We start from the raw sequence: 11,535 nt of genomic DNA, 5'->3' as shown, positions 1-11,535 counted from the left end.
TTTTAAGTCTAATAAACTCTATTAGATAATTCTTATATTACCCCTCCTAGGACATTTATGGCTTTTAGTTTTAATTTTAAGGCCACATCCACATAAAACAAAACCTCAAAAGTGACAAAAAGGGGTTTCTAGTTTATTCTGGTCAAGAACCTGGGAACCACCAATTCTAAGAAAAAGTTAGAAGTAAACACTTGGCAATCACCCATTTGGCCACATCATTTTGTTGGGATAAGGAATGGATCACACAATCATCTCATTTTGATTGCGATATAAATTTGAAGCTCTCTGACTCCAAACTATAGATGTTAGACTAAGCAAACATTTGTGCAGGTGAAACTAACAGTATTGGAAAGAATAAACCATTCATGGCTTCCATCACAACCACAGCCTCATTCCTTGGCGCCGCCTCGGCTTTGAAACAATTTTCCACCCCTTCTCGTCGTGGTGTCGTGATGTCTAAGGCCGTACAGGCGCCAGAAGCCGAATACACGACTAAGGAAGAGACGAACCCAAAAAGAAGAGATCTGTTGTTTGCTGCTGCAGCTGTCGCAATATGCTCTGTCGGCAACGTTGCCATGGCGGATGAGCCACAACGAGGGACGGAAGAAGCTAAGAAGAAGTATGCACCTATCTGTGTGACTATGCCAACTGCCAGAATCTGTCACAAGTGAGAAATGTTGTGTATTTGGTTTAGTCTAATATGCTAAACTATGTTAATATTATAATTGTAATCATTTGTAAAACCTATACTTATACCCTAATGCATTTCTCGTCTTTTTTTGGGTAAATTTCGATCCTTTAGTGTTCTTGTGTTTTTCCGGTAGGGATGACTGATTGAGATATTCAAGGCTGCATCGATCCCTATACATAGTTGTAAACACCAATCCTGTCTTAGTAGGACTACATTTGTTAAAGCTGTGGTTTACGTTTTTTTGAATTTGCTGCATTACACAACTTAAAGTGAGAGATTGTTAGACGTAGAGAAGCCGACTTGTTTACTTGTAAGAGCAGCATCGAGATGTCTTGCATCAGTTATGGCAATTTTACAATAGTGTTAACTGTTGAGCTATGAGCAACGGTGAAAATGATCAGCAATTTGAGGCTTTATGTCCTATAAGTAGTTCAATTCGGCGTGTGTTTTGCACGAGCACAATTGCCTTACGTTTTTTCTTATATTTTTAATGTAAAGGTTTTACATCTTTCTTATCGAAAATTTTTTAATAGTTGGATTTTTTAGACCATAAGTATAATAATTAAATAAAATATTAAACTTTCAATATTAATATTAACTTTAGGATTATAGATACTTATTAAAAGTATCTTTTTTAGTGTCATTGATAAGGATAAGACTGTGTACATTTAACTCTAAAAAATTGTTAATTTGTGTTAAAAGATTGGAGATTTGGGATTCTAGAATATTGATGTTGTGTTTTAAGATTATAGACACTTGAAAACAATTGTTAATTTCATTTATTTTTAAAATTTTATTTTTGTATTATAAATAATTTTAAATTTATAAGAATACAATGGCTTAAAATCACACTATAATTAGTACTTTTCTTTTCAGAGGAATAATTAGTACTTGAGATGGCATAATTTTAGTTATTGACTTCAAATTTCAACCACTAGAATAAAATTTTCTTTGCAAATAGGCAATCTTATTTTTTATTGTTCACCAATTTTTTTTTGCTCACATCTCTCTAGATAAACTTTTTAAAGTGAATATAATTAACAAAGCGGATACATGATTGTGCATTGTTGCTAATTGCTATCTATGTGGTCAAACTTTTAATCAAATTGGTTTCTTGATAAAATATGTAACACATTAAAAGCTAGAAATTCTGGCGAAGAAAAATTTAAGCCAAAAGCTCAAAACTCGAACAAATTTCAAATATCAACGGCTAGCTGTCCTAAAATTGAGGTTCACATAGCAATTCTCATACTTATCAAGATTACAAGTTCTCATCAGCAACCTTGTCTGATACATTCTGGCACAACTACCAGAGAACGCAAGGCTAACGGCACAAACAACAAAAAAAAATTTCCCACCAAAACTCCTCCCCGATAGAACAATACAATAGATCAAGTCTAATAAAACGAAAGGGGCCGATGAAGGAGGGCTAAACAAGGAAAGAAACAAGAAAATCATGTCCGCAACTGTGGGAGTTACATCTCCGTTACAGTAACATCTGTGAAAAACGACAGTGAAGAGGGAGGGCGTTTCCCTGGACTTTTATGACAATACATACATCTGAAATTCCTGATGTGATGGACTATTCAGCACTTTTCCCGTTTTGCTCCGCTGCAACATAACTGCGGATGATTTCCATGGCCAACTGATGGGGCGTCTTGTTTTGCAGTTTTGCAAGATCCTCTACGGCTTGGTATGTTTCCTTATCAGCAAAAAGCTTCAAGTTGAACTTACCAGAAGATTGCGGCATACCTTCCCATTTGTCTACAAACTCTTGAAGTTTCTCAAAACCCTACGAGATCATCACATATTTGATTAAAACTCCTTTACCAATGATGAAAATTAAAAAAATTACATCATTATCATCATCATCATCATAACCAATATCCTGCTTGAAAGCAGGGTCTGGGTGAGGGAAGGTGACGAACAATACATATTCGTACTCCCTTCACAGGGAGAACTAGAGAAGAATCCATACAAGGGGTAATTAAATTGTCAGATTTTGGTCAGCACTCACCATTCTGTTTGAGAAATCGCCAAATGATTCCTTAGCTTTACGATAGCGTTTCCAATGGTAAAATAGAGGCTCTAGCACCTTCTCTAGTTCTTGGATTTTGACCTTGCTCAGGAAGCATTGTGCCAATGATGTTTGGTTTGGTGTACCACCCAGCCATAGCTGTAGTATGAGAAGAAAATCCATTTAACTCGTGTTTCATAACATCAACAATCACATACGAACAAAAGTATAACAAGATCGCACAAAACCCAAATGCCATTATGTGGCTCCCACCTAAGCAAGGTTTTGGAGGTCAGATGTATGCAACCTTACCCTTGTTAGTGATAACAGAGGTTGTTTCCATTGGCCCTTGGTAACAAATATCTTATGCAACTTCACATAAATAAGACATTAAGTCTTGTATGAGACCATCTCATCATGAGAGGTGCCCATATAAGCAGCCCATTAGTAAAAAACATTTAAAAAAAACAACAAAATATAAACTCACACTTGTATGGAATTGGTTTTCTAATAGATTCGGCTGACCCAATTGAAGCCGTCTCACGGTGAGACGGCCTCAATAAAGAATTGGTGATAAGAAAAGCACATGATTTAATAAGCATTATATTATAGTAGATTATAATTCGAAACCAAGCTATAAATCTTTGGCCTATCGAAGTAACGGACAATTTAAGCCCTTAGCATGCTTACTAATATTATGTTTGTATTCTGTAAAGTGTGAAGTACCTGATAGCTGTTGGGACCATCACCAACAAATCCAAGCTCAGCCATGTAGGGTCTTGCACATCCATTAGGGCAGCCGGTAACCCTTACTACAATTGATTCGTTGTGCTTGAGGCCAACCTGAAAGCGGTATTATGTCCTAGTAAGTAATCTTGCTGCCATTTATAATTTTTCTGACTCCCAACCAACACGAGTGATGTTTCCAGCTAAAAATATGTTTTTTGCCCAAATTCAAGAAGCGTCACTGAAAATTTATGACGGGGTACATTAGGAGAACACCCCTGAACAAAACGAAAAACTTGCTTTTAACACCATACCTTTTCAAACACAGCTCTAATCCGCTTCAATAAATCGGGAGCTCCTCTTTCTGCTTCAGTTATCGCCAATGGGCACATAGGCAATGCAGGGCAAGCCATTGCAGTAACGTTGAGAGGATCTACAAACCTAGGTTCCTGAAGTCGATCATAAAAGTTTAAATTTTCAAAATATAAGAAACAAGGTTAAGTGTAAATGTGCAACGGATACTAGAATCCTACGTCCCTGCCTTCCCGCTATTCTAAAATAAGGCATGTCATAATGATAACATTTATAATGATAGTAAGATGATACTCTAATGAAAACCTCACCAGCAAACCACCCTGAGCAAGCATCGTGGTGATTGGACGTTTCCATGCACGGCGAATGTCGCAAAGGATAAGGTTTTGATTCGGTGTAATACGCACATCCAAATTATATTTCTCAATTACTTCCCTCAATACTTTCTTCATTACGCCCTTTATACGGCCATTGTCAACATGAAGGCCACAAAATGAGCTTCCATCACCCTGTCAAACCAAATAAATAGTCCGTTTAGCAAATAATCATAACACGTACAACAACAAAAATTTCAGCACGGCAGACAATATGCTCATAGAGCTTTGTATTTCCTGTCCATAGTGAGAATCAAACCGCTATTACAAGGGTGGAAGGGGAAGCCTTCACTACAAGGCCAACCCATGATTCTCATAACAGAGCCAAATCGTAAAAGATAGTACTATATAGATGAGGAAGAATTGAATACTTGCTCATGCCAACCCAGATAACTCTTGAACTCCCACTCGGGCAACTCGCGAATAGGCTCAAATGCCTTGCCAAAGTATTGTTCAACAACACTTCTGAACTTTTCGATACCCCAAGAACTAATCAAATATTTCATCCTGCTATATTTGCGGTCATCTCTTCTACCATTTTCTCTCTGAGTAACAACTATAGCTTTGATAGCATATAATATATCTTCCTTCGCCACGTAGCCAATTGGTTCAGCCAGACGAGGAAAAGTGCTCTCTAACCTGTGTGTTCTTCCCATACCTCCTCCAACCTGACAAAGATTGAAGTAAATCAAAAACAGCTGATAGAAGAAGTAAAATATACGATGAGATGAAAACGTTTATATCTTACATATATATTGAAACCCTGATGCTCGCCATTCTCGTCAGATACAACAACGACACCAATGTCATTTGTGAATATATCCACCGAGTTATCACCGGGAATTGTAACAGCAATTTTGAACTTCCTAGGCAAAAACTGGGTTCCATAAATCGGCTCTGGAGAATCGGGGAAATTTGTACCATGGGAATTATCGTTACGGGCTTTCACAACTTCAGGGGGTTCAGCTGTCATGAATTTCTCTCCATCAACCCACACATCGTAATAAAACCCGGATTGAGGAGTTAAAAGAGCAGCAATATTCTCAGCTGTCTCTTGAGCAATTAAGTAATCCTTCCTCACAAGTGGGGCAGGTGGAGCAAGGACATTTCTGTTAAGATCACCACAAGCACCAAGAGTTGATCCCATGTTTCTAATAATGGTTCCCATCACTGTCTTCATGTCCTTCTTCAAAACACCATGAAGCTGAAAAGTTTGTCGGGTTGTCAGCCGAAGAGTTCCGATCCCAAATTGATCAGCAAGATCATCCATCACCAAGTACAATCGGTTGGACACTTTCCCGGAAGGGTTTTTCGTACGAAGCATAAACGAGTAAGCTTTCACACCCTTTTGACTCCTATCATACTGTAGATAGCTCCCATGAAACTTGATCAACTGTGTAGCCGCCTCATTAATGTTGGGTGCATCATTCATCATCTCCTCATTAAGAGGGTACCTAATGAAGTTACTTTCCTCTTTGAATATTTCAACCTTGCTACGTTTCGGCTCAGCAGCAGTCTCTGGCTTTACTGGCTGCAATTTATGCAATAACCAATTCAATGCAAGAGTTGAGAATCCAATAACACTAATTCTATCCAAAACCATGCAAATCTTGCATATAAAATGGAAGAATTGCAAAAAAATCACAACTCATAAGTAACTATATGTTCTGTTCTGCTAATTTTACATCCATTTTTACACATTTTCATTCTAAAAACACAAGAAATGCAAAACATTTAAAAATCTTAGTGAGTGTATAAGCTAAAAAAATGCCATCCCTTCAAGGAAATATCATAATGTCTTCATACAGAATAAAATGGACTAAAGACAGATAATGACTTGCAAATTCATTTTAAAAACGACCATGAATAAAAACTGTTAAAATGGTTGCTTAGGCCAAATACTCCCTCTGTCCCGTTCAATTTGCAATCGGTTTCTGTTTTGAATTGTCCCACTTACTTCACACTTTTTCTTCTTTTGGCCCACATTTCTCTTTCAATCTCGTCGATAAATTCATTCTCTCGTTTAGTCTCATTCATTCTTTTTTTATCTTACATTTAATTTGTGGTATTCACCGACTACAAATTAATATTTACATCAACGTAAAAAAGGTGCAAATCAAATGGGGCCGAGGGAGTAGCTAACAGCATTAGTGTTTTGAGTTATCAATGTACAAATCTTGCAAAGCGTTTTCCTCAGAAACATCGAAAAGAGAATAACAATACTAAGCTATAAATTTTCTTTAAAGATTCATCAAAAAATATGCATAATTTTGATGCAGAATCCTTTTTTGTAAACAATTACTCATCTTTCACAAGATCAGCCAGAAAAATTATGAAAAAGTATGCATCCAGCATCCATACTTGAATTAATATAAATGATCAATTTTCCCAGTCAAAATTTTAGATAAAAACATTAATACATGGATGATAGAGCAAACTATAGACATTTATCTAATGTATATTCAAATTTTCAAACAATTAAATGGGCAAAAATGCAATTAAAATTCAATATTCGAATCACTAAATTTTCACAATTGCACATTTTTAGTGAACAAATCAAAATTTTACAACCCCAATAATAAAATCAAAAAATAATCAATCATATACAATTAAATTCTCAAACAGTAAACTTGGCAAGTGAAAATAGCAATAAAATTCCAATCATTTCATTACCGTAGAAACAGCTCTTACGGTAGAAGCATTAGAAGATGAAACGGAAAACCCATAGAGAGATTTTTGCAAAGGAATCAATCCAGAAGATTTCAACCCATTAAAGCTCTGAATTTGGAGCTTTGGATCAATAAAAATGGCGGTATTTGAAGCACCAAACGATGTCGTCATAACTTGGCAGAATCACAAGAAAGATGGTTGAAAAAAAAAACAAAAGGAAAGGAAAAAAAAAACCAGAAAAACTCACTTAGGTTTTTAAATCTGAGCAAAAACAATTGTTGGAGAGAAAGAAATGGAGATAGGAAATTCTTGATGAATGGTGGTGAATGGAGATGGAGTGAACAAAAGTAATGCAAATTGAAAAAAAAATCCAATATTTGAAGGAATCGGAAAATAGAATAATATACGGTCACGTGCATGACACAAGACAATACAAGTAAGAGTACAGGTTGACGTACACGCGGATAGTGAGGAAAAGCAAATACACGCCGTCGTTAAATTTACGACAAATTTTTGATGGTTTTGTGAGACCATTTTTAATGTGGTCGATCTATAAAGAAAAACATAGGGTAAGTTACTCGGTGGGCATTTAGGAGATTGTAAATAGGTATTTAACATATTTTAAGTACTATATGCTTATTCGATGGACATTATGAATATTGTAGGTAGATATTTAAAATATTATAAGTAAGTATTAAGGATACGATTAGAAGACATTTAAATATGATGTAAGTAAAAGACTAAAAATATTGTAAGACTAAAAATATTGTAAGTAGAAGTTTAAGGATAATGTAAGTATGTATTAAAGATATCGTAAGTATTAAGAATACAGTAAGTAGGGATTGAGGATGTGTAAGCAGATATTAAAGATGAGGTAACTAGGCGTTAAAGGCAACTATAAGTAGGCATTAAAGATATTATAAGTAGGCACTAAGGATACAGTAAATAGGCATTAAAAATAATATAAGTAGACATTAAGTTTTAAGAGACCGGATATAAAAGACATCTCTCAGAGACTCAGACAAATGATATCATCATTTACTATTTTAATTCGTTTTATTAATTTGAGTTATTTTTAATTTTTTGATAATGATCTATTATTTTTTTTATCTCACTCATAAACTCTTTTTTAGTTTCATTCATAGAATCTACTAATCCAATAACACTTAGAAACTCCATCGAAATGTAACAACTCTTTTCATGGGAATGAAGAGGACAATGACGTAAGGGATTACATTGGAAGCAAAAGAAGTGAACTTACGCTCTGTTTGAAGCGAGTGGCAATTTGGTTAAATAAAGATAAAGGGTTGAAAGTCCCAAAAGACAAATATATTTTTAATACTACTAATTACTCAATATCTATATCTATCTATATAAATAAACTAAAAATCCAAATAGCTATAAATGGTGAAGAATGAACCACGACGAAATTGTGGGCAAATACACTTCCATATACTATGTTTAAGTCAATTGGGACTGCCCAAGATTAACTATTTGAAATGTCCTACCAGGTTTCTTCTCATCGCGGTCGATTATCAAGGGTAAAGCGGGTAATTATTTAGAATCTTTAATTTTTTAGGGCTCAAAAAATATATTTTTATGTACAAATTTGAATATTAACAAAAATTAAATTTAGGTACAATTTATATTTTTTTACTATGTAATAGTAGAATTATCTAAATTTTTTTTATAAAAAATAGTTAATATGTTAGCAATACAAAACAAAACCAGTACCATATTATTTATTACGCCTTAAGTTTTAAGTGTCATTTTTATTTTTTGCTATGGGGCCCAAAAATAAACGAGACGGCCTTGTTTCTTTTATCTACATTCTCATAAAATTTGTTTTATTTTTCTTTTTAATTTATCTATATATTTTAACTTTTTTTTTATCATTTACATAATTTTTTTTCATAAAATATGTTTTTTTTAATCATTTGCACTCATTTTTTTAATTTTCACTCTAAATATAATTAAGGCTATTTATTCGGAATAGATTAGTAATCTTATTATGAAGAATTAATATGATGGCTCTAAGATGAGGTGTAAGGTCAACTATAACAATGTTTGTTAGGGAAAAGCTAAGGGACAAAGTGGGCACTCAATTGGAATCTTATAAAAGTGTAGCCATACATACATGTCCCAACAAAACAAGCTAAGTTGCATCATGCATGACTATGCATGGGATGATCATAGATTCATAGGCTCAAAGAAACCATTCCAAATCCAACCATAATTTTGAACTTTGGTTAAGGTTTGATATCGGACCATTAACATGTATAGATTCTGCTACTAACATAGAATTGCATTTACATTCTCACTAAAAATAATTGAAGAAAAAGTGTAAAATAAAGAACTAAACCAATCACCTCTAACAAATAAGAATTTTGATTGCTACCATTACAATGTAAATAGTTGGAGTATATTTAATAGAGGTATTTATTATTTAGTTATATATATAAGAAAAGTAGTTAAAAAATTAAATTGCAAACACAATAAGATTTCATCTAATATAGGAGTATATATAAACTTTTATTCTTTTTGATGTGTAAAACTTTTTTTTTTTTTTTTTGTGTTGTTTTTGACTTAAAATTTGTAAAATATTTATTTGATTATTTTCTTTAAAAATTTCATATCTACAATTATTTTGTTGCTTTATTTATTTATTTTTATTATATTTGTGGTTTGTTGAGTTTGTAACTATTAAATTATGAATTACTATAAAAAATTAAGTTTTATTTTTCACTAAGAATTTACAATTTAAATCATGTTTTACTTGTTATTTTGAGTTTTAACTTTAATTAAAATAAGTTTTAATTTGCAATATTAATAAGTTATACAAATTCATCTTTTTTCCCAGTATCAGATAGTATGAAAAAATTATTTTAAACAATAGTATTTTAAAAAAAGTTTGTTTTAAACGGTAGTATTTTAGAAAATGTTTGAAAATGTTTTGTAATAAAAATTTTCCTATAAAAAGTATTGCTAAAAGAATTATAGAAATTTATTGCAAAATAAGAAATAATTTCAACAAAAACAAACAAGAGAATAGATAAAATAAAAATTGAGACCAAAAAATAAGTCTATTAGAATTGTAACAAATAAATTTACTTCATACTATACACTTTTGCAAGCTTCAAACATGTCACCCATGAGGCCATGATCCCATTGATCCAACCCACAAAGCCTAATATTCAACTATATTTGTATTTGAAAATTTTCATGTAGGATCTTGATAAGTTTTACTTTCTATAAATATCCGAAATTCTAAATAAACAGAAAAATAAAAGATAAATTTGCAAACTAAACATTTTAGAAGCATTTTAGGGCATTATTACATTGATATAACTTAAGGAATTATTTTGAAAAAACAATATACAAGTATATGACTTCCAATGTCGGTGCACTGAAGTCTTACAATGTAAGACCTAATTCTTTGAAACCTCAAAGCAAGGCTAAATATGCTTTCATAGATGAATAATTTCTGAATTCCCAACTTAATTCACTTCTGGAGGCTCATAAAATATATGACACTTTGTCCCTCCTAATGAATTCCATAATCCAACAGAGAACTCTTAACTCTTCAAATATTCAATTTGGCACAAACCAAACTAAGAAAAAAGAATTCACCAGATAACATATACGATATTAAGATTATAACAAGGAATAAAAACAGAGATCTGACGCCATCCATTTCCCATTTTCACTCCTCGAAACTTCCGTTCACTCCTTAAAATCATTGTCATAAATACTTCTCGTAGTTAATCATTTCCTTATCAAACATACAAGTATACAACTTCTCATACGGCCAGAGCCAGCCCTGAAGATAGGCCCAAAGGGCAACCGCCCAAGACCCAAGTCTGAAATGTACAAATAAAGTTAGTTTAGAGGCCCTGTAAATATATACTTGAAATAGCAAAAGGCCCAAATTATTACTTAGTGAGAGTTCACACACAAATTTTCTTTTTGTTTCCATCCTGTTTCTCATTTAATCCCTTAAAATTAAGAAAAAATTAATATTAATAATCCAATCTTTCACCCATCCGCTGTGAATAATTACACCTTTAGATTATTTTAAATAATCCAAATTTTGCTCTTAATTTGCTGTCAGCATATTAATAGGATCTGCTGATAGCAAACTAAGGGCAAAGGTTAATTATTATAAAATAAAATATTATGCTGTCAGCAAACTAAAAGCAAATGTTAGATTATCAAAAAATAATCCAATAGGGTAAATTTATTTTATAGCGGATGGATGAAAAATTGAATTATTTCAATTTTTCCTAGAATTAATTTCTCTCCTTCAATTTTCTGCTAACAATGTAATTTTCTCCCTTAACCTTCTTCACATGTATATACCTTTATCATATGAGAATTTCAATTATTATTTTAAAGGTTTACTTCATTACTAGCAATTTTTTGTGCTGATTAACGAGTATTTATAGTTAAATTTTTGCATTGCGCTTTATAACCATTAATTAGTAAGCAACCGGTCTCTTGACAGTTCGTTTTTCTGAGAGACGTCTTTCAGGCCCAACCCAGTAAAGCGTAATGCTTACTTGATGTATCTTTAATGCTTACTTACTGATAGAATTGGTACAATGATTGGTTTTTCATTTCAAAATGAGAGAATAAATACAAGAGTAATCTTGGAGAGTAAAAAAACTAGTTAATTACAAAATAATTACCAAAATATAAAGATTTACAAGATATGCACAATATTCTATTTTATTACAGCCCCGCAG

General features: G+C 32.8%; 2 protein-coding genes across 2 annotated transcripts; one reads left to right on the top strand and one right to left on the bottom strand.

Annotated features, from left to right (window-relative positions):
• Nucleotides 1-96: 96 nt before the first annotated feature.
• Nucleotides 97-788, top strand: LOC130797367 (photosystem II 5 kDa protein, chloroplastic). The gene has a single exon (XM_057659970.1). It carries the CDS (start codon nt 366-368, stop codon nt 669-671), a length of 306 nt encoding a protein of 101 aa, XP_057515953.1. The 5' UTR covers nt 97-365; the 3' UTR covers nt 672-788.
• Nucleotides 789-1,906: 1,118 nt separating this feature from the next.
• On the bottom strand, nt 1,907-7,144 carry LOC130797366 (sulfite reductase 1 [ferredoxin], chloroplastic-like). The gene is made up of 8 exons (XM_057659969.1): nt 6,794-7,144; nt 4,869-5,651; nt 4,492-4,788; nt 4,058-4,255; nt 3,749-3,883; nt 3,435-3,551; nt 2,709-2,867; nt 1,907-2,483 (listed from the first exon to the last, which is right to left on the bottom strand). Exons 1-8 carry the CDS (start codon nt 6,959-6,961, stop codon nt 2,274-2,276), a joined length of 2,067 nt encoding a protein of 688 aa, XP_057515952.1. The 5' UTR covers nt 6,962-7,144; the 3' UTR covers nt 1,907-2,273.
• Between the last annotated feature and the right edge of the window lie 4,391 nt (nt 7,145-11,535).

The sequence above is a fragment of the Amaranthus tricolor genome, chromosome 12 (assembly GCF_026212465.1).
Source record: "Amaranthus tricolor cultivar Red isolate AtriRed21 chromosome 12, ASM2621246v1, whole genome shotgun sequence".
NCBI lineage: Eukaryota > Viridiplantae > Streptophyta > Magnoliopsida > Caryophyllales > Amaranthaceae > Amaranthus > Amaranthus tricolor.
This window is presented reverse-complemented; position numbering and strand designations above follow the sequence as displayed.

Coding starts and splice junctions, on each gene's coding strand:
- LOC130797367 (XM_057659970.1), top strand. CDS start 366: ATGGCTTCCATCACAACCACAGCCTCATTCCTTGGCGCCGCCTCGGCT.
- LOC130797366 (XM_057659969.1), bottom strand. CDS start 6,961: ATGACGACATCGTTTGGTGCTTCAAATACCGCCATTTTTATTGATCCA. Junction 5,652..6,793: donor CCGTAAGAGCTGTTTCTACG/GTAATGAAATGA, acceptor CATAAATTGCAG/CCAGTAAAGCCAGAGACTGC. Junction 3,552..3,748: donor TTAGAGCTGTGTTTGAAAAG/GTATGGTGTTAA, acceptor TACCGCTTTCAG/GTTGGCCTCAAGCACAACGA.